This window comes from Lepidochelys kempii, chromosome 1 (assembly GCF_965140265.1).
Source record: "Lepidochelys kempii isolate rLepKem1 chromosome 1, rLepKem1.hap2, whole genome shotgun sequence".
Classification (NCBI taxonomy): domain Eukaryota; kingdom Metazoa; phylum Chordata; order Testudines; family Cheloniidae; genus Lepidochelys; species Lepidochelys kempii.
Window position 1 is genome coordinate 293,192,387 of NC_133256.1, and position 27,632 is coordinate 293,220,018.

Genomic DNA, 27,632 nt, shown 5'->3' on the forward strand with positions numbered 1-27,632 from the left:
GTCTCTCAATTCTGAGCTTCCAGCTTACCTGTATGAGTCTGGTGCCTCGTACAGCAACTGATCCCTGGGATCTGTAGCTTGCAGATTTGGTAATCTTGTGAGGCGGCAGCAGGCTGTTAAGAGTAAAAAAGTGTGATGGGTCTGTTGTCTTCCTTCCTAGAGATTGTGTTCCCACAACTGTCCTAGATCCAACCATCTGAAAAAATAAGAACCATTACTTCTGAATTTCTCTTATACACTGTCCTGTATTATCTTAGTCTCTCTCATTTATAAGTTAACCTTATGATCACTGTTTTTATTTGTGGGACACTTTGTTCTCCCATTATAGATTGGGACAGTTCATCTTGACTGATGGACTGGACAAATATTCATCACAAGATTTTACATTGGCTTATTTCCTGTACTACTATTATTTTTGTAGCAAATTTTGTTTTAACATGCTACGTAAATTATTATTGGAGTATTTTTGGCAGAAAACACATTAATGTAGAAAATATACACAACTCTCAGGGTGCGTCTGCATTCAAAGTGGTGTCAATTGTGTCTTAAATGTTGCTTTAAAATCTAACTCAGACTGACTTTTCTGAATGCAAATAGAAAGCTGCTTCCATAACCGTGGAAACAATTCCAAAACAATAAGTTCTTTTTCCCCATCTCTTTTCCAAATTATACTTGGGCAAGCCAATATTCTTGGGCAAGCCTCAGAATAACTTGTAACATAAAAGGAAAATACAAAAGGTACTATGGCATGATATCATAAACCTTCTTGGAAAGCTAAAATACTGTGATATTTGATTGGATTTTCACTGGTAACCTATGAAGATATTTTAATAATTACGGAAATTCAAGCAGCAGTGGTCTGTATTAAATTTAGTCTTAACAAGCTGGATGACCTTGAAATAATAGTTTAGGACAAAATAAACAATTTTTATTACAAGGATAATAAAAATTATTGACTGTAGGAAGGTGAGAAACATTTTATACATGTTTTGTAAGTACAGACTAATGATAGCAGTGCTTGGAGACTTTAAACTGGAATGTTTAACCCAAAGTATAAAATGCTTGTTCTCTTTGCACCACCAAATTAAGAGACTGAAGTGAGTACAAAATGTTACTTCAGCAAAACACTGTACTGTGACAAATTGACAACAAGCTGCTGGTGTTTTTGTTTTTAAACAGGGCAATATGTACTTTCAGCAAGGAAAGTATGATGAAGCAATAAAATGCTACACAAAGGGGATGAATGCTGATCCGTACAATCCTGTCCTCCCCACAAATAGAGCATCTGCTTTCTTTAGAATTAAAAAGTAAGAGTTGTTATCCAATTTTTTTCTTTGGAATACTATTTTGCTTTGAATTGTAGTCATAAATATATTGCTTGTCATGCTAAGATCCACAGGTCTGTTTATGTGCATTTTCAGCCAGCTTGCAGCTTTGGAGGTAGAATTTGATTTGCCAGGATTGAAAGTGTCTTTTTCTGAAGTTATCAGTTTCAATCTGCCTCCACAGCTTCAGACTGGAAGTCCCAACCTCCCTGTTGTAGAGTATTTGAGTGAAGACACTTTTTTGCCCTCTAATATAGCCTCAAATTTTCACAGTGCTTCCAAGGCTTCCCATTTTTGGCAGAGGGAGATTGCTTTTCGCCCTACTGCTGAGGCACTGTGGTGTCTAGAGACCCTGCACACCTATTATATTGGAGTGCATCGTAAAAAAGAAAAGGAAAAAATATTTGTTTCTTAGGGATCATCTATACAAACACTTAGATGGCAGCAAGCTGGGGTGTAACTAGCCTGCCGCACACCAAGTGTCCATGTGGACCCTGCTGCTGCACATTAGCTGTTTCCCAGTATGTTTTAATCTGCCCTGTTTGGGAATAGATTAAAGCGCACATGGTAATTTCTAGTATGTGGCAGCATACACGCTAAATTCCCTAGCACAGTGCTTCTCAAACTATCTGATGTGGCAGACCAGCAATTCTTCTTCCAGTGTGCCAGGGACCAATACCATATTTGCCAGGGACTGGTACCATATTTGTGCCATATTATTATCGTATTCGCATAGGCATGTAGCACATCAGATCAGAAAAACTGCCATTCCAATTAATACAGTGAAGAATGTTAGTGTGGCGTACTCGCGGAGATGTTCCTATTTAAATACATTGAAGACCGACTGAAAGGCTGTGCGTCTGTGCGGATCGTATAAAATGACTATTATTCATTTACGATCCAAGAAAATATTATTTGAACATTTGCAGTAATATTAATTTATATCGGAAACAATATAATGAATATAATAAAAGTTGGCAGACATTTTTTAGGGGGCTTATCCACTCCCACCTGACAACCTGCTGCAGTGTCTTTTTCCTCCACCAGCTCCGCTGATCAGTGCGGATGCTGTCAGATTTCACAGAGCAACACCACCAACAATAATAATTAATCCTCCTCTCCCCAAACCTGCGCTCAACTGTCTTCCAGCATCAAGGGGCTACTTTTTTTTTTTTTTTGGAGTGGGTGGAGGGGTGAGGAAAGAGAGGGGATGGCAGCCAAGCCCCAGAAATTGCCAGAGATGAATGAGTCTTCTCCTCATTAGTGTGTCCATGGGCTTTGTCTGCTCAGGGCTGGTTGGAGGGGCAGCGTGAATGGATGGCATAACGTGCAGGAAACACACACCTACATTACACACACTGCAGCTCGTGCAGCGCCTCTCCCTCTCCGCGGCAGGGGGCAATGGCAACAGCCGCAGCAGAATCGCTGGCAGCTGGTGCTGCAGCAGCTAGGGTTGAGCCAGCATGAGTCGGGGCTGTGCGTGGGGAGCGGAGCGGAGCCGGTGCGAGCAGAATGCGCTGCCTCGGGTCCCAGGCACCACGGACCGTCAGCCAATGGGTCGCGGTCCGGCACCAGTCCGTGGACCACCACTTTGAGTAGCGCTGCCCTAGCGTACTTCAGTCTGCTCCCATTTCAAAGCAGGCTAGGTTAAAGCTCACTAGGCAACATTTAGTGCACAGCAGCAGTGTCTGCACAGACACTTAGTGCACAACAGTTTAGTCTGGGGTTGATTTACACCCCAGCTTGTTGTGAACTAAGTGTTCATGAAGACAAGCCCTTACTGCTCCTTTTATCAAGTACCTCAACTGAGATCTAAACCTCATTTCTGGGCATGATCCAGGCAGTTTATTGGGAATTCAGTCTGGGCAGCAGGTATTGCTCTAGCCTCCTCCAGATGTCAGGAAAAGTCCCAGTTGTTTGTTGTTTGCCCTTTTACTCCCAAAGGGGATTACCATCAGAATAGTGCTGAAAATACTTTGAGGAAGAGTCAGAGTTCCTGTCAACAACTAATGCCGAATACCGCCCCTCTAGCATCATCTTTATTTAGCGGGTTAATGTCACTGAATCCCCCCAAAATGGACTCTCTAATGTTTTGTCATACTTTGGGTAAATGTTTCTCTTTAATCTAAATTGTATTCAAAATAAATAATTTCCAGTATTGTTATAGGTTTTCTGTTGCCGAATCTGACTGCAATTTAGCACTTGCACTAAATAAGAATTATATAAAGGCTTATTCCAGGAGAGGAGCGGCTCGCTTTGCTTTGCAAAATCTTGAGGGGGCCAAAGAAGGTTAGTCGTTTTGGTTTTTTAAACAATTCTTATTGTACATGCAAACTATTTTATACACTTACTACACTAAAGCTTCTTTTTGTAGATATTTGTTTTGTTTTTATCCCTGTTGATAAAGGACTCTTGATTTCCATTTTCAAGAAGAAATCAAATGGGATGCCAGATTGAGTTTATCTGGCAAGTTGAAAAGGGATAGTAAGTCTAAATAAGAAGAGTAGCTACAAGTAGTATATGAAATAATAGGATTTTTAATGGCTTAGAATAGTAAACTGTGTGACATCTTAAGCCAGCTAGCTAGGTTTTTTTGTAGTACCACAAAATGACTTGATAGAAGCTGTTAGTTCACATTTTGGTAATACTTAAATATGCTAGTTTCTAATTTCTCACCTGTAATGTTGTTATATAAAAATATGTAATTTTGATGTCCTGTCTACTGTTTAGATTATGAAAAGGTTTTAGAACTGGATCCAGATAACTTTGAAGCAAAAAATGAACTCCAGAAAATCGATCAGGTAAGAGAGATGAATCGTTGCTAAAAGTCTAATAAACACCTTTTTTATATTTAACTTGATTCGTGATGTCAAAAAAACCCTTTGTTAATTTTATATTTATGGTTTTAGTACATGGCATATTTCCCCCCAGGATTTTAAGGAAGTTTTTAGTCTACTTCTTGCAAATTTATGAGCATTGATCAATGAAATGGTAGCTCATTGACCTACAGTGGACTAACACATATAAATCTTGATGGAAAAAATAGAGGATACCAATCTTCTGACTATGTCATGTTTCTAACCTGTTTTTGATATCTTTCTTTTTGTGTTTTTTGTTGGTTTGGTTTTTTTTTAAATATTTCTGATCAGTCCAGCACAAGTCACATAGTAGCACTGTATATAAGTGGATGAACTTTACATGTTCTGTTAGCTACAAAGTAATTCTGGCTGAACGTATGCTTGAGTGCACTCTACTTATGCCTCAGACTAATTTTTGTAGTTTGGAAGCGTGGTGAGTGGGTGTAATCATGGCAGGAGATCAAAAATCTGTGGATTAAAGTCTATGGTAGGTCCACCACGCAAGCAGTGTACTGAGAGAATGTACATTATAATGAGTTGTGATAAATACAAGTTTTTCGGAGTCCAAAAATATACACCTGTTATTTTGGAAGCATTTGGAAAAGTTACTTTTAAAACCAATCTTCACCCTTTAAACATTGTAATGAACTTGAAAATGATTTGCCAGATGGAGCTGATGTTGTACAGACTGTGCTGGGAATAAGCGACAACTGTGCTTCAGAAACTGGAACATCAGAATAGGAATTTTACTGCCCTCTGCTAAATATTTTAACAAAAATCAAAGTTGTGCTTCACAGAGATGCTGTGATGGAAGCATGTGGTAGGTAGACACTTCAACACAATGAAGAGCTCTAGTCCCTTTTAAAGAGCTAGTCCCTTTTAAATGTTTTTATTTCTAACAGTGAGAAATTGTATGCAACCAAGTTATAACAAAGTAGCTTCCTTAAAAATAAATAAAATGCTTTCCAAGATAGTTTTGATTAGACTACAAATTGTGATGTATTCCAGTTGAAGAAGATTTTGTGTGTGTCTGTAGACTTGTCTACATGGTGCCTTAGTCCACACCAGAAGGGACGTAAATTCTAATGTGTGCCAGCATGTTGCACACTAAATGGCCTGTGTGCATCCTGCTGGCATACACTAAAAGATACCTAGTCAACTTAGTGAGTGACATGTTAGTGCACATTAGAATTTACACTCCTGACTGGTGTGGACAAAGCCACCATGTAGACAAGGTGTGTGTGAGAGAGAGAGCGCGCGAGAAAATGAATTGAATAATATTGCTGATGCTATATATCCCAGGCTCTAACATCAAAAGAAAATTCACAACAAAATGAAGCTGAAGAAGTCGGAAAGAAGCTTGAATTAACAGAAGAAGAAAAAAAGCAAATAGAAGAGCTGCAGCTCAAGCAGAAGGCTATTGCGGAGAAAGATTTGGTAAATCACATAACCTTTACACATGAGGGGAAAATGAACAAAACATTTACTCAAGATATGTAACAGTATACTATAATTTTACTGTGCAAGTATGAACAACAAAAGTACATAGTATCTTTTTTTATCTTTGTACTTCATTCCTTTGTTCATCTGTACAAAGTGTGTATTTTTTAAGGGTGTGAGGTGGGATTTTATCTGGCTAGTGCCCATTGTTTATTATGGTTGAGTGGCTTTTGTATTAAAGTAGCACCAGAAGACCCCAAATGGGATAGATGTCATTAAGCTTTATGTGAGGCAATATACTAATACATAGGAAAAGTGTATTCCCGCTCCAAAAACCTTACAATCTAAGAACCTGATTCTGCGATGTATTACACATAGGTTGACCCCAGTGTGCCCAAGTGGAGTCCCCGTTGCAAATTTGGGGCCTAAGATGAAATGAGGCAAAGTGGTTACAACAAACAGGGAATGCGGGAGGTTGTGGGTAACCCTGACAGGAACATGTGGTGCCCAGTTAGTTGATTGTGATAAACAAAGAAATAAAATAGATTCAAATAAACTGTAGGGGCCACTACCTACCTATTTATTATAAGTTTGCATTTTCTTATTGACAAGACACACTAACTGGGTCTTGATGTGGGATTTGGAGGACAGAGTAGTAGTTTTCTGGACTAGTTTGGGGAAGGTCCTCCACGCTTGAAGGGGTGATTTGGAAGAAGGTGTTGGGGGAGTTAATAATTAGGTTATTAAGGATGGGATCATTGAAGGGGCAGTGCGTTATGCAATAATGTACAAGAGCAGATAAATAAAAAGGGATGGAAATCTGAGGATTGTGAGGACAAGAAACTTTAATCTGATGATACTTGAAGAAGGAGTTAGTGGAGACAGGGCTGGATTAGGGCATATTCACTCTGGACATGACCCTAGGGACATGGCTCCTGGAGTCCCACAATAATGTCTGAATTGTAGCCTTGACTTAAAAAAAAAAAAAAACCCTGCTTCTAGCCCTCAAGGTTATTAAGAAAGCCTTGTGAATGTAAACATTGTGGTGTTGATGGAGTGATGTCTGCCTGAGTTTGCCTGCAGTCTGAAATGATAGTTCCAAGAGCTGTGAATTTACCCATTCATCTTACAGGGTGGTTAATACTGAAACCTGCTGCTTTGAGGGGCCTTACCTTCACCACCTCATCAGGGGACTCTGTGAATTGCTGAGGGATTTGTAGGCATGGTTCCATCATGTGCTAGACTGGTGTTGGAAGGGGGCTGACTCCTCATTCATTCAGGGCAGAGCCATTCTGCCTGAATACGGGGACGAGGGTCATCAAAGGTAGTAGTGGCAGGCCCATCCCACCACAAGCAGGAGTTTTGGGTGGCATGAGGGCATAACTACAGCATGAGGGTGGGGATGAGCAGGGGGTTCTCCATGTGGATGGGCCCTGGATTGCCTGAGAGGAGATAGTCAAAGAGGGAAGGGAGACATAATTGGAATGGACCAGGAGGAAGATTTTAGAGCATCATTTCAAATGGAGTGGCCGCATTGGATGCTGGGAAGCTCAGCAAGAAGAAGATGGCAGTAGGGAAGATAGGTGGCAAGGTTCCAAGAAGAGGGTTGTAGTAGTGTGGAGAACAAGAAAAAGCCAGATCTTGGAAATAGTATGGGAGGAAGAAAATTTGGACATGACCAGGCTTTGTGAGGGCTAGAGAGAGGGCAGAGTTGAAGATGGCGCCAAGGTTCTGGGCCTACATAACTCTCAGGATCATGGTGATGTCAACAGTGACAGAGTGAAGAGGGTTTAGAGGGAAGATAAGTTTCATTTTGCTCAAGTTGAGTTTAAGTTGATAGTAGACTTCCATGAAGAGATGTCAAAGAAAGGGACTGAGTGGCAAGGGTGGATGGAGACAGAAGTGTAGATGTACACTTGTTACTAATTGACATAAATAGCATAGGTGAAATCATATGAGCGCTTAAAATATCCAGACAGAGAATGCAGAGGAAGAAGAGAAATGGTCAAAGAGTGGATCTTTGTAGCAGGAGGAATGAGGTGTTTCCACCAAAGGAGATGCTAAAGGAAGGCAAGGAATAACACTTTCATGAAGCAGGATATGATCAGCTGTTAAAAAAGCAGCCAACTGATCAAGGAGGATGAAGATGGAGTAGAGGTCCTTCAACTACTGTTATGAGTTCTTTAGAAACTTTGATAATTGTATGGAGGTAGATTGGAGAGAGAACTAGGATGGAGTTGAAAGAGAGGAACTTAAAGCAACGAGTTTAGAAGCTGAGGGCTAATGGTAAATGGAAAGATAGGTTAGGGTCAAGAGTGAGTGTTTTAGGATGAGGGAGACCATAGCAGGCTTATGCTTGTGAGGGGAAGGAACTTGAGGAAAGAGAGAGATTGAGGAGAATGGTAGAGGAGGAAGTCAGAGTGGGGATCAGGCGATAAAAGATGGGGTCACTGGTGCAGATGGAAGAGTTGGAGAAAAACAGCGTGTGTGAACCTTTGAAGTTTTGATCTTGAAATTGAGGAACTGAAGTAAGCTGTAAGAGAGCTGGGTTCAGTCCCTGGCTCTGCCACAGAATGCCTTTGGACAAGTCACTTAATTTTACTGTGACTCCGTTCCCTATCTGTAAAATGGAGTTAATACTTCCGTAACTTATAGGGGAATTGTGAGGATGAATCAATAAATACAAGGGAAACACATGGATATTCAGGCAATTTGGGGAGTGATTAAGGGTGAGGTGAAACATTAAAGTACATAGACTAGGAGGCAGCTGCAGATTTGGCCCTGGAATAGAACTTGGCTTTTTTTTGTTTGCTGGGTTGTAAAGTACTAAAGATGTGCCTCCTTGCTGCCATTTTCAGGGTCTCCAAGAAGGAAAATGGAGAATATCTTCTTTGGAGCCATCTAGAAAAAATCTCCACAATGACTCCCTTATCCACTGTACTATCCTCTCCTTCCAGCAAGAAGGCAGAATTGGATAAAAACAAAGGCAGTAATTGCCTGTCTTCTATCTCTTGCAGCAAATGCTGCCTTTCTTGTGTTGCTGGAGTCATACGCAGAAATGAGGCTCTTAACTTTCTTTTCTTCTAGGTTTTTCTTCTAGTTTTATTGTGGGGTGAGAGGGTGGAAGGAGGATTGTCTCCGAATAAAATAATTAGGAGCCTTTTTTAAAATGGCCTCTTTTTCATCATTTTTCAAGGCAACAGTGGTGCCAGGTATATTTTTTTCAGAATAGCCATAATAACTAGAGATACAGACTTCTATAGTCAGGGGGAGGAATTGTGCATTGACAAAGCATTTTGTGATCTGAAGATGATGAGTTAGAGGGCCTACATAGAGAAAGAGGATCTCTTGGCTTTTCTTACAGCTAAGTCATAGACCAGGGTGGGAAACCTGAGCCTGAGAAGGAGCCAGAATTTACCAGTGTGCGTTGCCAAAGGGCCACAGTAACATATCCACAGCCCCCCGTCAGCTCCCCCTACTACCTCCAGTGTCTCCCACCCGCCAGCAGCACAGCCGATCAGCACCTAACCCTCCATCCCTGCGCCTCCCACCTGCCACGATCAGCTATTTTGTGGTGTGCAGGAGGCTCGGGGTGGGGGCGGTGGAGGAAGAGGAGCAAGGGTGCAGCAGACTCAGGGGAAGGGGCGGGAGCCTTGGGGGAAGGAGTGGAGTGTGGCTGGGGCAGAGCTAGGGTTTGAGCAGTGAGCACCCTGTAGCACATTGGAAAGTTAGCACCTGTAGCTCCAGCCCCAGAGTTGGCACCCATGCAAGGAGCCTCATATTAACCTCTGAAGAAGCTGCATATGGCTCCGGAGCCACAGGTTGGCCACCCCGTCATAGACTATTTTTAAGGATTCCTTACTCTGAAATCTGTGTGCTTTTGTTTTTCCTCTGTGCTTATAAGTTTTCTTCCTTCTCACTTATTCTGGAACAGGTGGTACTATAGGTTATAGTTGGGTCATATGGAGTCATATAATCTTGAAGTAACTCCGTAAGCTTTTCTATAGCTGATGTCCTATAACTATCTGGAAAAAAAAAAAAGCATCATAGATGTAGATTTCTACCATAATGCATTAGAATGTTTTGCCACATGCATTATTTGTGATTCTAGATTTTATTTTATTCCTAAATTATTATCTTCTAGTCTTCTTCCAAAGAGCAGGGATCTGATGAATAAACTGCACACTGCTACCCTTATCTGAGCAATGATTGAGTCCTTTTTTTAATAGGGCTGAGTCAGTGGAATCTCCCATCAGACATTTAAAAAAGAAAAAGTTTATACTCTTTTTAAATAACTTTCTATATGAAACATAATGAAAAACATTTTTTTTTAAATTCTGCAAGTTATAATACTTATTTTTCATCAGTATTTTTGTTGTCACATTTTCTAAATAAAGCTGCATCAATTTATTTTTCATATAGAGTTAGTGATAAATTTTATCAACAATTGACATTTGGTCTTTTTATCACATTCTCATATATACACACACACATATATATATATATATATATATATATATATATATATATATATATATATATACACACGTATAAACAATAGAAAAATAAATATATTTTTCTATTGTTTATATATATGTGTGAGTGTGTGTGTGTATTCTGTTAAATATAATCATCTCACACAATGGCGCTGGTCTGTTGTGAGAAATTAATTTTGTGAAGAATATTTGAGTAGTGGTAAGGTTAAAAAGTTAATCCATGTTTGACAGTTTTTCCAGTGTGTTATTTCTAAATATGAAAACTAAGTAGACATCTGGCTACAAAATGTCTCCCATTTAATGTAGTAAAGTACTTCTCAAACCTAGCAAACTTTAAAGCGCATCACTTATTAATGTGACTCACCTTGTTAGTATTTTTAAATGCTCACCGGTGTATAGTGTTTGTCAGAACTTCCTTAATATTATACAATTTTTCCATTCAAATATATCAGGGAAATGGATATTTCAAAGAGGGAAAATATGAAGCAGCAATTGAATGTTATACACGTGGTATAGCAGCAGATGGCACCAATGCACTTCTGCCAGCTAACAGAGCTATGGCCTATCTAAAGATTCAAAAGTAAGTGGAGTTAAGTGTATACTTCTCTATTCTTTGTAAATTGGGAACAAAAAATGATACATCCGTTTCATTTAAATTCAAACCATTACTGCCATTCATTCTATCTTCTTCTTAGAATTCAGTGTAAAATATATTCAAACAAATGTTCAGTTCTTTTCAATGTCTCCGTTAATATATGCATATGTCGTCTTGTGATTAATTTTTAATGAAAACATTTTGAAAGAGAGAAAAATGGGGTTTGGTTGAAACTACAATGAAACTTGAATCATTGTCTCACAATTTGACCAGTCCTATTTTTCTTACTTTTAAAGTTCTGTGCAACTGTACTCACCTCTTCAAAGGACCTGGATCAATACTGTTTATGTATGACAAAAAGATAAAAAGGTTTCAGAGTAACAGCCGTGTTAGTCTGTATTCGCAAAAAGAAAAAGAGTACTTGTGGCACCTTAGAGACTAACCAATTTATTTAAGCATAAGCTTTCGTGAGCTACAGCTCACTTCATCGGATGCATACTGTGGAAACTGCAGAAGACATTATATACACAGAGACCATGAAACAATACCTCCTTCCACCCCACTCTCCTGCTGGTAATAGCTTATCTAAAGTGATCACTCTCCTTACAATGTGTATGATAATCAAGGTGGGCCATTTCCAGCACAAATCCAGGTTTTCTCACCCTCACTCTCCTGCTGGTAATAGTGATGAATAGTGGTGAAAGTTGCTAGATGTCTCATATAGGATGTAAGGGAGCTAATTTTGCTAAAGAAATTGATTCAAATTTCAAACTTCTGAAGGAATGGTTATAAGCAGTCTATAAAACAAATATTTTTAATTATACAAACTCTTTTCAGTTATGGATGTAGGAAGGTAGTTGGGTTTTTGTTTTTGCTGTTTGAGTAAACCAAAAAATCCCAGTAACAATAGATGCACATGCTTGTCTCTGGAATTTAATTTTACAATCAAATGAGACAAATGTTTCTACCATTTGTAAAGGCTTTTTCCATGTAGTATGTGTTCTGTGTGGCTGTCACAAAATTCAGGTATACAACCAATATATTAAAGTATATAATATAGAAAATTTTAATAAATCTGCTAGATTACACTTATTTGGAAAAATATTGCTTTCTAAAAACTCTGTAGTTTGTTGTGTGTTTATTAAAAAAAAAAAGTCTAGAAATAAATACTGTAGACAGAAGCTGGGAATTTAGATCTGTGATATCACTGGATGTAAGAAAAACTAAGCCTAAAATTTTCAAACCTAGGTGCCTAAAGTTTAAACCCTTAGATTGAAAGTCAGGCCTCTTTTATTGAGTGATTAAGTATCAAAGGTGTACTGAGCTCCTGAGCCTCCCATTGACTTAATGGGAGCTGGGGATGCTCAACACTTCTGAAAACTAGGCCACTTCTATTTGTGACTAGATATGGATTTAAGGATTTAATTTTAGGCATCCGGATATTAAACCTTTGGTCCAAATGTTTATACCTTGGAGAAACTATTTTTATTTTTAATATTGAAACTGTGTTTTCATTACATGATTAGTATAATAATCTTTTAAAATTTATTTTCTGCTGAGATATGAAGAGGCAGAAACAGACTGCACACAAGCTGTACTACTAGATGTTTCCTATTCTAAAGCTTTTGCCAGAAGAGGGACTGCCAGATCAGCACTAGGAAAGCTAAAAGAAGCTATGCAAGGTGAGACTTTGAATGCAAGTAAATGTTTGTGATGGGTTAGGTACCATATGTAGATTTATTTAGTCCTGATTCTTTAAACACCCAATAAACAATTAAACCAATTTATTGGCATTTCCAGTATATTGGGGCACGACTTCTAGGAAGACCAATTTTTTGGTACCATGAATGTCAAATCTCTAATTTTTTGTGTTGGTAGGCCAAATTGAAGATTTATTTCACCTACCACCCCTTATTCATTTGAACAGATAATTTTATCTCGCTAAAGATTGCAATGGAATGTATTATTTAAAGAGTGTTGTAGAAGGGTTCTAGGTTTGGATTTATATGAAACATAATGAAAAACATTTTTTTTTATATTCTGCAAGTTATAATACTTATTTTTCATCAGTATTTTTGTCGTCACATTTTCTAAATGAAGCTGCATCAATTTATTTTTCATATAGAGTTAGTGATAAATTTTATCAACAATTGACATTTGGTCTTTTTATCACATTCTCATATACACACACACACATATATACACACACGTAAACAATACGTGCAAGGAACTAGGACTCAACAGCATGGGACATGAATATTGGAAGAGTGGGAGAGATGAAGACTGATACAGTAATGGTCATTAAACCAACCTAATTTTTAAGCTTCAGCATGTATTTTTAGTATTATCTCTAACCAGAAACTACATTAAGATGGAGTCTAGTTTGAGAATAGTAATTTAGGGGAAAATATGTCACAGGAAAAGTGTAACTGTTAGAGAAAGAAACATGATAAAACTAGGAAATTCAGATTAAGATTAAATTTAAAAGAAATCCAGACATGTTAAAGGTATGGAAATGCAGAGTTAAGGCACCTAAACAACCTTAATCCTCTGTACTGACACCGTGCAATAACCACATAGTTATAATTAAAGCATTTTAGTGTTTATAGTTCCATTTTAGGTAAAAATTAATTTTTTTAAAGACATGTTTTTTTTTTCTCAGCCCTGCTGCCTTGTGGTATCACTACAGGAGAGAGTTATGGCTGTTTGGGTGCCCTAATTATGTATTTGTAGTTCCTATTTAAATGTAACTTGCCAATCAATCTTAAATATGGAACTGTGACTGGTGCTTTCATAATAAGTCTTATTTTAACATAAAATGTGTTTTTCCCACCTAGTTATAAAACATTTCTTATATTATATATTATTAGCTACTAGGAAATAGTCTAGCTTTATATTTTTCCAAGTTAAATGGAGTTAATTTTTATATTTTATTTTAGGGCTGTTGATCGATCACAGTTAACTCACGTGATAAACTCAAAAAAGTTAATCACGATTAATTACACTGTTAAACAATAGGATGCCAGCTGAAATGTATTAAATATTTTTGGATGTTTTTCTACATTTTCAAATTTATTCATTTCTATTACAACATAGAATATGAAATGTGCAGTGCTTACTTTATATTATTTTTTATCACAAATATTTGCTCTGTAAAAATGATAAACAAAAGAAAGTGTTTTTCAGTTCACCTCGTATAAATACTGTAGTGCAATCTCTTTATCGTGAAAGTGTAACTTACAAATATAGATTTATTTTTTTTGTTACATAATTGCACTCAAAAACAAAACAGTATAAAACTTTAGAGCCTACAAGTCCACTCAGTCCTCCTCCTTGTTCATCCAGTCGCTAAGAGAAGCAAGTTTGTTTACATTTACGGGAGATAATGCTGCCTGCTTCTTATTTACAATATTACCTGAAAGTGACAACAGGCATTCGCATGGCACTTTTGTAGCTGGCATTGCAAGGTATTTATGTGCCAGATATTCTAAACATTTGTATGCCCCTCCATGCTTCAGCTACCATTCCAGAAGACATGCTTCCATGCTGATAAGGCTCGTTAAAAAAATCTGTTAATTAAATTTGTGACACAATTCTCCCCCAAGGAGTTCTGTGTCTCCTGTTCTGTTTTACCTGCATTCTGCCATATATTTCATGTTATAGCAGTCTTGGATGGTGACTCACCACATGTTGTTTTAAGAACATTTTAACAGTAGATTTGACAAAACACAAAGAAGGTACCGATGTGAGATTTCTAAAATTAGCTACAGCACTCCACCCAAGGTTTAAGATTCTGAAGTGCCATCTGCAATCTGAGGCGGATGAAGTGTGGAGCATGGCTTCAGAAGTCTTAAAAGAGCGACGCTCAGATGCGGAAACTACAGAACCTGAACCACCAAAAAAGAAAATTAGTCTTCTGCTGGTGGCATCTGACTCAGATGATGAGAATGAGCATGCGTTCTGCTCTGCTTTGGTTCGTTATCAAGCTGAACCCATCATCAGCATGGACACATGCCCTCTGGAATGGTGGTTGAAGCATGAAGGGACATATGAATCTTCAACACATCCGGCACGTAAATATCTTGCAACGCAGGCTACAACAGTGCCAGGCGAATGCCTATTCTCACTTTCAGGTGACATTGTAAGCAAGAAGCGAGCCGCATCGTCTCCAGCCAATCGCTCAGAAAAACACATTTGCAGAAGTAGGACTCAGTGGACTTGTATGCTCTAAAGTTTTACATTGTTTTATTTTTGAATGCAGTTATTTTTTTGTACATAATTCTACCTTTGTAAGTTCAACTTGCGTGATAAAGAGATTGCACTACAGTACTTGTATTAGGTGAATTAAAAAATACTATTTTGGTTTTTACATTGCAAATGTTTATAATGAAAATAAAGTGAGCGAGGTACACTTTGTATCATATTGTAATTGAAATCAATGTATTTGAAAATATAGAAAACATCCAAAAATATTAAATAAATAGTAGTCTATTATTGTTTAACAGTGCGATTAATCAAGATTAATTTTTTTTAATCGCCTGACAGCCCTAATTTACTTGTAAACTAATTATTTTGGAGGCAGTTACCTTTGGAAAAAACAGATAGTTTAATTAAAAAAAAGAAAGAAAAAGACCAGAAATGCTTCAACTTGAAACTTATACCTTTTTTTTCTCATATTTTTTATTCACTTAGATTTTGAAACAGTTTTGAAGTTGGAACCTGGCAATAAACAAGCAATAAATGAACTAACCAAAATACAGAATGTATGTATGTTTGTGACTATATGTTGCAGTTTATTAACAGAATATTTCTGTGCTTAGATTAGATGTATAAATGTAATGAATTTCATAACTAACCTTTAATTTTAATTATCTGAACAATTATCTTTAAGGAATTAGTTGAGAAAGGGCTGTGGACTTACCAGGAATGTCCTGAACCATCCGCAGAAGAAACAGAAATACGAAACCTGGTGCAGCCCATTGATAAACCCTTACATCTTAGATCAACTGTAAGTGGGGAAGAAGGGGGAAACATTTTGAAAATATAGAGGGGCGTGCAGTTAAACATTTAATTCCTTTCTTACCTGTTGTGTTGTAAATGTAAACTGATATTTGGCATGCACACTTTTAGTGTAAAAATGCCTTATTTAAATATATATTAAGATAATAAATGCAGTTTGCAGATACAGATTTCTGCATGCATTAGACTTACACTATTCATAATTTTAATTTTTTTCTGTTCCTTATAACTATAAGGTAAATTCCCTGGGACACAGAGTATTTACTGTGTTTTGTACAGTGCAAAGCACACTAATGTTTGACAAATACATTTTTTCTTAATTTAATTAACTTCCAAACAGTTTTGTTTCTTGATTCCTTTCATTGTAGTATTAAACCAAAATTGGTAACAGACTAAAGTTAGGTAGAAAATAATGTCTTTTACTTTAAATTTTAAAAATAAGTATTGGATTTATTTCATCCAATTAATAGATATTGTATAATACAAATGTAATAGAATATATCCTCTATAATGTTAAATTACACTTGGTTATATCAGCTGTAGCATTCTTGACATGCTAATTTTCAGCTTAAAAGCTGCACTAACTGGAGGTACTAAATATAGATTCATTTGTCCTTCATGGTTCTATTAAGGTTAGGCATTTACTGACACTTACAAATTTACTGTCCTACTCTGCTCCCTTTTCATTGATCTTGCAGTACAAAGAGAACAGAAACCACTTGTATCTCCCCAGTGGAGACCCTATGCCTCTCCTGACACAAGACAGGATGGGTTGTGTCCATAATTGATTGCACTCTGCCTACCCCAAGATAGAGGACTGTTCTTTGGAGATTGTTGCTAGTTAGCATAGCTGTTAGAGCAACTCACACTGTTCTAACCTAAGGTGGGGCTGGGCCAGAGCTGGGGACTGGTAAGTCATAACTGGTTCCCTGAAGGCCTCTTCACTGTGTTAAGTAGATCTCAGTCATGACAGAGAATCTGCCCCAGAATCTTTTGCATTCTTCTGTTCTTCCCTTTAACAGATTAATTAGCTGTTTGAACTTCAGAGTCCCATTACTAATAATTGTATATAGCCTTGCAAATGTGCATAACACACTCTTCTCCCAAAAGATTACATTCAGTGGATGGAATTCACCCTTCATTTGGGTGGTTGGTAAAAGACCCTGAGATCCTGTGGAGGGCCTGTAATATGATGTCTGCAATTGTTGGAGATCAGGCAGGGATCAAAGTAATTATTAGCAAAACTGGAACAAATGAAACAAATTATTTCAGTAACAATGGGTAGGCACACTATGGAATTCACTGCTTCAGGATGTCATTTAGTGAATAGTATGGCTGGATTTTAAATTCTGTGACCACAGACCTATTTGTAGTTATTTATGCAAAATAAAGCTAGTCAAATCTCATTGCATGTCTTTCTTTGGATACAAAATTTGGTTGACCAGTGATGGCCAAATATCATAGATCCTAAATTGAAAGATTAAAGAGCCTCTCAGAAGAGGTATGTTTTTTGTGTGGGGGAGAGGAGGGTTGTTTGTTTTTTGTTTGTTTTTTACTTGTCTGGGAAAACAAAATATAGAAATGGAATGACTTTGAGGTGAGAATGCCCCATAATACATACGAATAAAGTAAAATGGTAGCAGGGAAAAGAGGCAAATGAAAGAGAATATTTTTAATTTTATGATGAATTTTGAAGTCACAAATTTATAATAAATATGTAAACCGTCTGTATATTTTTATTGTAAAGTATCTGCACTGGACACCAGCACACACTAACATAGTGGCCCTGGGGTTCTAGTCCATTGTAAACAATAGTCTTTACAAAGAATAAAGTAGAGTATCCCACTAACCTTAGTGGTTTGTTCTATTTAGAAGCCTTTGAGAAGAATATTCATTGAAGAAGTTGGTGATGAGATGCAGAATGTTGATGTGCCTAATACTACTACTCTAGTCAGTAATTGGATTAATTCTACAAGCGTAGAAACAACTAAGAATCTAAATCAAGATGACCTCTTAACTACATCTGATACTCCTAGAGCAAAACAGTTGAAAATAGAAGAAATCAGTGATATACCAGCCTTCCAGTGAGTATAATAAACTCTTTGGTGTTCTCAGATTTGATAGGCAAACGGGACTGGGTATATAATCCTTCTCAGATTATTACGTGCTTTGAATATTGCACCAAAAAATCTTGCTTAAATGTAGTTGTAATTGAAATTTGAAAACTTAACTACTGTATTGTTTTTATTAAATAGTCTTTTAGCTATATACACCTTGTTTGAAGATTTACTTTGGAAACACAGGTTCACAGAATGTGTGTGTGTGTGTGTGTGTGAAGGAGAGAAACTTCTGAAACAAATATGAGCCTTTTAGAAACAGGTGGACAAGTTGTTAACTTAGATTGTTTTGCTCAGGTATTCCAAATATCTGAGGGAAGTTATGTAATTTTGATGTATAAAATATGCTACATTTCCTATGCATTACATCTTACCTCAATTATAGAAAGTCAGTTGGGAATTTTAGTGCAAGATTCTCAGGTTCTTAGGAGTGCTAGAGGTCTGCTCTGGACACCTGGGGACGGGAAGCAACAAAGATGGTATTAAAGGATTTTGCCACCGCTTCTCCAGTTGTGGAGGCAGCCAGGAGCCTCATGTCTGCTCCAAGTTCTGTTGACTGGTAAGAGCTCCCAAGGAGCCTGTGGCAGGGTCAGAATCCACCTTACCCCCCTTTTGGCCCACCACGGCACTATTCACCATGTCTCAGTTTTCTCCCAAGGAGTAGTCTCCATCAGCCCCACCCAGCAAGGTACTGGTAACAAATTTAAACAGTAATCCCAAGTGCAACATAAACAGAAAGGTACTGGGGGAGCCGTTTGGATCCACAAAAACAACAAGGAGTCCGGTGGCACCTTAAAGACTAACATAAAAACCCCACTTCTTCAGATGCATGGAGTGAAAATTACAGATGCAGACATAAATATACTGACACATGAAGAGAAGGAAGTTACCTCACAAGTGGAGAACCAGTGTTGACAGGCCAATTTGATCAGGGTGGATGCAGTCCACTCCCAATAATAGATAAGGAGGTGTCAGTTCCAGGAGTGGAAAAGCTGCTTTTGTAATGAGCCAGCCCCTCCCAGTCCCTATTCAAGCCCAAATTAATGGTGTTAAATTTGCAAATGAATTTTAGTTCTGCTGTTTCTCATTGAGGGGCATTGCTGGCATATGATGGCATATATAACATTAGTAGACGTGCAGGTGAATGAGCCTCTGATGGTGTGGCTGATGTGGTTGGGTCCTCTGATGGTGTTGCCAGAGTAGATATGGGGACAGAGTAGGCAACGAGGTTTGCTATAGGGATTGATTCCTGGGTTAGTACATTGGCCAAACTGTACAGTCCTTATGTAAAAGAATAAATGGACACAAATCGGACATCAGGAATGGCAACATACAAAAGCCAGTAGGAGAACACTTCAATCTTCCTGGACAGTCTATAGCAGATTTGAAAGTAGCTATACTTGAACAAAAAAAACTTCAGAAACAGACTTCAAAGAGAAACAGTAGAACCAAAATTCATTTGCAAATTTAACACCATTAATTTGGGCTTGAATAGGGACTCGGGGTGGCTGGCTCATTATAAAAGAAGCTTTGCCTCTCCTGGAATTGACATCTCCTCATCTATTATTGGGAGTGGGCTACATCCACCCTGATCAAATTGGCCCTGTCAACACTGGTTCTCCACTTGTGAGGTAACTCCCTTCCTTTCATGCGTCAGTATATTTATGTCTGCATCTTGTAATTTTCTCTCCATGCATCTGAAGAAGTGGGGCTTTTACCCACAAAAGCTTATGCCCAAATAAATCTGTTAGTCTTTAATGTGCCACCAGACTCCTTGTTGTTTTTATAAACAGAAAGGTTTTTCACCCTTCTTGGCCTAAGCTCTCAGGCCTTTCCCACTCTCCACAGAGCACTGACTCTCAGGGCATTTCCCCTCTGGGAGCCGCCTTCCTCCCAGGGTCAGTCATAGGAGCCAGTCTCCTTCCTGAAACCCTCAGTCCACCAGGGTGTTTGTCTGGGAGCTACCCTTCTCCAGAGCCTACTAGCGGAATCAACCTGAATCATTCTAGACACTAAACTGATTGCCTCCCCCAACCAAGCTCTTGCAACCCTTTGAGGTCATTCCATAACCCTTCCCAGTTGGGACTAATAATTAAACAGGGCCATCTGCTCCCTAGCTGATCAGGATCAGCTGGAGGAAGAGGGTAGCTGACCTTTCCAGACTAGGCTGAGCCCAACTCCCCTTAAAAGGCCAGCGAGCCTGTGATAGGGTTATTACATTGGCTGGAATCATCCCTGGGATGACTCCTAAACTGGGTGAGTGCTGGGCTGGGTGATCTGGAACCAGTGGAGATAGCTCCCTACACCCAGGTGCTGGGAATCCTTGATTGGCTGTTTAAGCCAATTTCCCAGGCTCTTTGAACTGTTGGAGAATATTAATATGGTATTCTTTGCCTTTAACATATTTTTACTAACTGGAAAATGGTCTGGAAAAATTTAGTTGTTTTTTTTCCTCCCCTGAACAACTGAATGGATTCAATTTATAGTGTTTTTAGGGCAAAAGTACATTTTTACGGCCATGTTCTAACCACTAAAAATATACTGATTGAAATGACAAATAAATTATAGGAGAACAAATGGCTGCACTGTAATCACTGTTGAAAATGTTTTCACATTTGACATGCTTATTGTTTTGCATTATGAAATTCCAAAGAAAACTTATTTTCTTATTCTTGCAGCTGTGGAGGAAAGAATTTATGTAATGCTGATATATATTGAATGGTAGAAGCATTTCGTGCACTAAAAACAGTTATTTATGGAAATATAATAAATATGTAGCACATACTTCTTTACAGGACTGGAAAATCATTTACATTGACCAGTCAAATCATATTTTAACAAACATTTAATTAGCTCAATTTAAATATGTTCTTTTGCTTTTATTTCAAAGCTTAGGAATATTTTTGTCTGAAGAAAATAATTGCTTTTTATACAAACTATTACTAAAATCTTGAAAGTGAGGATATTTATTAAGGCTCAGATTTGCAAAAGAGATGGTACCCAATAGCTCCAACTAAGACTCCTTTATGAAATGGACAGAATTTTTATTTTAAAATGTACAATTAAACAAATATTTGTAGATCCCCAACCAATATGAAAGAGATGCCATCAGCTACACTTCAATCATCCAGTCTGAAAAATCATCTAGAACAAGAAAAAACATTACTTCCTGCGTCTACATCTGATGTTCCTGCAATCCCTGCAAATTCATTCCAGCTTGAATCTGATTTCAGAAAATTGAAAGGCTGCCCAGATAAGATGTACATGTACCTAAAGGTAAGAGTCGTATTCTGTGACTACAACTGTGCTTAAAGAAATAGTGTCCTTTTATGGTGGTGGATTGGGAAATTTAGTGTCTAGAATGATTTAACAGTTCACAAATGGCAGTATCTTTATTTTCATTTAAACCCCTTTCCCATGATACCAAGGAGCTTTGACTCCATGTGAAAATAATTTTCATTCTGTGCTCGATTTTGTTTTATTTGACATTTACAGTATAAGTCTATGAATGGTGTCCTCATTTTTTTTTAATCCCTTCCTTCTAACTTAGGCCCAAATTATGTAAACACACATTTTGTATCCACATTGAACTCCAGTTACTCACGTGTTTTTTACCGGATTGGAGCTGTAGCATTCTTGTCCCAGCATTCTTATCCCTTTATAGGCTGTATAGGTATTTTAAAGTGCCTCAACCTACTTTAATCTATATTTTAATTCAATAGTTTTGAAGGAAAAAAGGTAATTTTAGTTCCTCCCTTGTTACCAAAGGTTAATGTACATTTTTTAAAAAACCTTTAACAATCACTTGCAAAAATGTACAAGTAAATAAAATAAAATGAGCTCTAAGAAGAAAAATATATTTCCTTGTAACTACAGCTATCTTTTCAACAGAATGTAGAAGGCTATATGCATAATAGGCCAAAACCTATTCTTGTAGCTTTTTTTAACTTATTTCCAGGAGTGCCCATGATGTTGGTAGGCATTATAAAAATATGTGGAAGGGAATGGATCCCGGTAGGAGAACTTAAAATGATTAGTTTCAGTTTTCACAATTGAATAATATTTTTTGTCTGTAAATAACAGTGTTTTTTATTCTTCCAAAGCAAATAGAGCCTTCGCTTTATCCAAAGCTGTTCCAAAAATCCTTAGATCCAGATGTATTTAACCAGATTTTGAAAATTCTGCAAGACTTTTACATTGAGTAAGTTCAGTTCCTCACTAATTATCCTAGGGTTTTATATTGTTTGCATCCAACAGAGGCTTTTTCTGTTTAGTATACCGAATATGTAGTCTATAGTATATAACACTGGCTTATCAGGATGTAGTTATTTAAATGTATTCCTCAAGAAATTAATTTTCAGAAAAGAAGAGTATTTCAGAAGGACCAGCTAGGAGAAAATTGGTAATGAAATAAAAAGCCTTTTGCGTTAAGGCATTGGTTTAAATTCAGATTGTGTCATTACTGGCCACTGACTAACTACTTGATAGCCTATGTGAAGTGATTTGTTTCTATTGGAAAGATAGCATATTCCTTGAGCTCAGAATTCATTTTTAAAACAATAAAATGTAGGTCAAAGACGAGCAAAGAACTAAGAAATTTCATTATTTTATGCTATCTTCATTGTGATGCCTTCAGTGTCTTGGTTTTTATTTTTCCCCCTTTAATTATATGCTTGTATTCTGTAACAGAACACTGAAAAGTAGCGAGCATGTGTATGGGAATAGAAGTCTTAATATTAAGAAAATAAAAAGCACTTGGCAGTTATTTTTGAGATATTTCAGCGCTGCATTACTTGAGGCTAAAAAGTTCATTCTGCTCATTATGAACAATGTGCCACTCCTCTAAATTAATCTGAGCTCTAAAAATATGTTATATTTTTTTTATGATGCAGAGTAGCAAGTGTAAATTAAAGGGGCCAGATATAGGCCAGAAGCAAGTATTGTCCCAACAGCAACAAATCATGAGGGTGAATCACCACACCTGAAGAGGCATGTCCTTCATTCCGTGTTACTACTTGCATGGCTGCTAGAGAGTGAATTTGTTGAGAGCAGAAAGTTAAAACCAGTTTTTAAAAGGAGGGGAACTTGAGGTATAAATCAAAAAGATAATTTGTAGTCATTGGTAGTGAAAGAGGAAGGAAGGTGGTCAAATATGCTCTCATTGTCAAAAAAAAAAAAAAAAAAAAAAAGAGATTTTTCCATACTGCTGAAAATGACAGCAACCATACAATCTGATGTCTGTACATCCTCACAAACAAATTACTACCCATTAAAATCTCTCCTTATTTTCCTCCTGAAACCCTCTGGATTTGCATACACTAATCAATAGATCATGATCTGTAGATGTCTAAAGTGGCACATCAAATGGATTTCTTAGTACTAAGGCATTTTAGCTGACATAGTTTGTATGAGCATGTGTTTCCTTAGGAAAGCCAGAGATGGTGTTTTTAAGTGATATTATCTGTTGTTTCCATTTTTGGTTGAAAACGAGGAATATGATTTCTCTCTCCATTATCATGAGCTAAGAATAACAACTCAGAAAGGTGCTGTGGTTATGGAAAGGTTCAAAAAGAAACATGCACCATAAGCACCAACCTTTTGGGCACTGAAAAGTATGATTTGATATTTAGAATAGCAATAACTAGTGCATGATTTAATGTCGCCTTGTCAACTTTCCTCCTTCTTTCTGTATATTTTTTTTTTACCTTTGTTCGCTAGTACTAAAAATATTTGCATACAAACTGTTTGTTTGTTTGATTTCATCTGTTTCTGTAGCTTGAATTTCCTGAATTCCGTAATCCTGCTTGTATCTATTGGATCTTTCTAATCAGAGGTAGTTATTTTCATATATATTTAATAATTTGCTATTTTAGGAAAGAGAAACCATCGCTCATCCTTGAAATTCTCCAGAGGCTATCTGAATTAAAAAGATTTGACATGGCAGTCATGTTTATGTCAGACTTGGAGAAAAAAAGTAAGTAGAAAGTAATGCCAAATCTTTTTTTTTTTTTTCAAACTTGGATCTTGGTATACGTCTCATTTCAGTCAGATACTTCAGTATCCATTCAGTTTACAGCCAATATTTATTTACACTTCAGAGGCTGCTTTAACTACATGTTTCTAAAAAGGTTTCCAGTTTGATTCTTTTTTGAGAGGTTGATGGGGAGTGGAGGGGAAGATATGTGGATCAGTCTAAAAGCAGTGAACTCAACCACTCTGAGAAGGGAAATTTTCCACCACTTTGTAGTGACCATTCTTGCCTGAGCAGTTGTGGATCTGACAGGTTTCAGGCAAATCATATCCTTCTTGGCTGGGAGATCAGTTTATATAGGGCTTTTGTAAGTGGGGAAAATAAAGGAAGAAATGGGGACAAATCCTTGGGGTACTGTGCGGGGTGTGAAGGACCCTCCCTGAAACAAATTATTCTTCATAGATTTTAAGCCCAGAAGGAACCACTGTGATCATCTAGTCTGACCTTCAGTGTAACACAGGCCATGAAACTTCCCCAAAATAATTCCTAAAGCATATATTTTAGAACAACATTTTGATTGTCTTTGAAATGTAAATGATTTGTTATAGATTACTTGAAATTCCATCTAGATGATTTTAAATGACATATGAATGCTTGATCAAATCAGCTGTTTTAAATGTGCTTCTCAGAAACTTTCAGTTTTTAGGATCTTCTTAAAACTCAAACTAACAGCCAAAAAAGACATGCTGGTTATAACTACCTTTTTCAATAGCAATGTTGTGTACAAACGCTAGTAGCTGCAGTTGTAATTGAGCACAATGTAGTAGCAAAATGCATGATGTCATTCATATCTGATTCTCACAAAATCAAATTTGGGAAGAAAATGTTCAAAATGTTGTAGAGTCAAACTCAGGCTCTAATTGCAGTACTGAGTGCTGCCACCTTTGCATTTTACCCATCACTGTAATATCAAGGCACTAAAGGCTTGATTCTGTCTTGGCACAGGAGAAGTTTGGTGGGCTGAAACAGCTCCCTGATTTGCATGGCTGGCCCCAGCTCTGATACAACTTAGAGCTGCTTCGTGGCAGTTTTAACTCGTGCCATTGGAAAAGAGTCACTAATATAATATACCCTGCCAATGGATAATTGCCATGATAGAGCTCCTCCCTGCCCCTGACGCATCTCTGTTCCCCACCATTTTAGTCCCTCTAGGTTCTGCGGTGGGATGTGTTGCGCAGGGCCTGTGAAAGCACACATACTCCAACAGAGTTCCTGTACTTCTGGAACATCTCTGCTGGGCATTTGCAGCTACATTATGATTCCTCTGCACCACTTGAGTTGTGTAAAAGGCTTTAACCCACCTTGAGAATTTTGCCCTAATACTCTTGTTAGTAAATTTTTTTTTTAATATTGGTTTTCACACTTGTTACGTGAATCAGATTCTGTTGGATCCCTCTTAGCATCTTTTGATCATTAGTCTACATTGTAATTGTTTTCTGACTTCTATTTTTTTTAGTTGATTTTATTTTTAATTAGTGTTCATGTGTGTGCTAGTCAGTCTCTAGGAGTGAGAAATCATCTTCTGTTTAGCCACAGAACACATTTAAGCAGAGACAGTGCAAGCTTCTCAAAATTGTTCTGCCTGTATGCGTCAGCACTGTTCTTGAAGGACCACCACAGTTAGTTCACAGGAGTTTTACTCTTTGTGCCTTGACCCTCCTTTCATTCAGCCCATTGAGGTGTGTTTTTTTCATTTGAATATTTGTCTATTTCAGACCTAGACTGAGACCACCAGTTGTGTGCACACAAGCCATTTGGTGCCCTATGACATCTACTGCTGATAAATGGACATTTTAAAAAATCAATTTGGAAATTACTGAACATAGCTGAGCTTCACTACACCTACCACTCTTTCATTATAATAGAAAACAAACCTGAGCCTCTTGGACAAATAGTTTCCTTGTAAAAGTCATTTTCATGTTTTGAAACTATTAGCTTTTTCAGCTTTTTTACTTCAGTATATATTTCTTCATTACAGCTTATAAATTTGAATAAACAACTTTATTTTTATGCCAATTTTGTCTGACATCTGGCACAAACTTTTTACCTTCTGTTTTTAATAGCATAAGACAAGATAGCTTATGTCTTGTTTGTTTTTCTGTTTTTGTCATCAGGAATATGCACCTGTTTGAGGAATTATGGGTTTTTTTGCCTAACCACTTGCTGTAAAAGGACCTTTATTCATTGTATAAAGCACCAAAACAAAAATGCTGGCTGTTGCCATTTGTGGATTTTTGTTTTGTTTTCAGTTTCTTATAGACAGAATATTGAGTTTTAACTAATTACTATTGAGATTTCTTCTTCTATCGAATCCAAATGACATATTAAATGTATTGACAGTTTTCAGATAGGACATATTTATGTTCTATAACAGTTTGTCACCTTAAAATCACACATTTAAAAAAAATAGTGTGTCTGAAAGTCTAAAAATGGAAGGTCATGTTAATTTTTATCTCTTACAGCTGCACATGTATTGTTCAGTCACATGAACCAGTCCGGATTGGAGGATAATTCTGTTGAAGAGCTGAAGAAGAGATATGGTGTTCAGTATTAATGGATTACTGATGTTACATATTTGTATGTGTAAACTAGTCTGATTCCGCACCTCTTCTCTGAGCTACTTGTACTGAAATCAGTGGAAGAGTTAAATCCATAAAGTTGCATTTATGTAGGTAATGAAATCCTTATACCAGATAAAACCAAATGGCAAGTGCCTAGAAAGGATAATGGCCTACGCCCCAATTCTGCAATTGTGCCCATTATTTAAGAGCCCTGTGGTTCCAGGAGGACTCTCTCCAGGTTTAAGAGTCCGCTTGAGTAGATTGAGTTGCAGGATTAAGGCTGACAGTTATTCAGAAATAAAGTTAATTATTTATAAACATGTGGGTTTTGGTAACTTGATGATTATTAAAAGATCAGCGTGAATTTTATTTTGGGAAATAAACTTAACAGTGTTTAATTCAAAATTGGCTGGTATATTTTATTTTAACATAAAATGTACTACTTAATGAACTTACATTTCTCAGATAAGCTAAATTGTTATTTATCTTTAAATAGATGCCACGCAGGACAACATGAAAACTTCATCTGATGCTCTGCAAACTTGGGGTCTGAAGGCCAGTAAATTCCAAATTTCTTTAGCTGAGATTGCCCTAAAGCTGAGTTCTAGGCACTGACAGCTGAGATGCCCATTGCAGTAGTACAAAAGGAATCTCTCTTAAATAACTAGGTTCCAGACAATGTAAGATTTTTAAAATAGTCACTAAGACCCTGAATTTCACCTATGGCTGAATGAAAATATAAAAAAAAATATGAATGAATATTGCACCACACAGAGAGCACAATTCTTTACAGTCCTATCAATCTATCCCCTTTACAAGCTGGTAGCTATGCAGTATTTCTTTTGATCCTTGTTCGATGGATGGCCCCAGGTCTTATTTGCCACGCACTTTCAATGGGACTTGTGCTCTTAAGTCACTTAGATGTTTCTGAAAATCCCATCCTTTATCCTAATGCCTACACACAAGAGGGCCACATTCAGGTTGTACAGGCAAACTTAATTCTGGCAATTTCTAACTTTTGAGCGCTTGATTTTTCAACCTTAGTCTGTTTTAAGTTACTTTTTGTATAAATCCAGAACAGCTAACAAACCAATAAAACCTAAGTAGAACAAGATGGATATAGCTGAGATATGGAGTTTTGCTTGTGGGTTGTTGTTGTTTTGTGGGTTATTTTTTTTTTTCATTTTTGC

At 37.3% G+C, this 27,632-nt stretch overlaps 1 protein-coding gene across 7 annotated transcripts in view; it reads left to right on the forward strand.

Annotated features, from left to right (window-relative positions):
- Positions 1-26,847, forward strand: part of RPAP3 (RNA polymerase II associated protein 3) — a 50,493-nt gene extending 23,646 nt beyond the window's left edge. For 6 of the 7 annotated variants that reach the window (XM_073327966.1, XM_073327968.1, XM_073327967.1 and 3 more), the window contains 13 exons: positions 1,180-1,307; positions 3,493-3,614; positions 4,056-4,126; positions 5,486-5,620; positions 10,572-10,699; positions 12,275-12,396; positions 15,407-15,477; positions 15,606-15,722; positions 17,606-17,817; positions 20,931-21,126; positions 21,954-22,051; positions 23,724-23,824; positions 26,344-26,847. In XM_073327966.1, the coding sequence (XP_073184067.1) occupies positions 1,180-1,307; positions 3,493-3,614; positions 4,056-4,126; positions 5,486-5,620; positions 10,572-10,699; positions 12,275-12,396; positions 15,407-15,477; positions 15,606-15,722; positions 17,606-17,817; positions 20,931-21,126; positions 21,954-22,051; positions 23,724-23,824; positions 26,344-26,435 (1,593 nt within the window). In that variant the 3' untranslated portion in view covers positions 26,436-26,847. The remainder of the gene's footprint in view (positions 1-1,179; positions 1,308-3,492; positions 3,615-4,055; positions 4,127-5,485; positions 5,621-10,571; positions 10,700-12,274; positions 12,397-15,406; positions 15,478-15,605; positions 15,723-17,605; positions 17,818-20,930; positions 21,127-21,953; positions 22,052-23,723; positions 23,825-26,343) is intronic. The other variant, XR_012156781.1, reaches the window with a different exon arrangement.
- Positions 26,848-27,632: the final 785 nt, after the last annotated feature.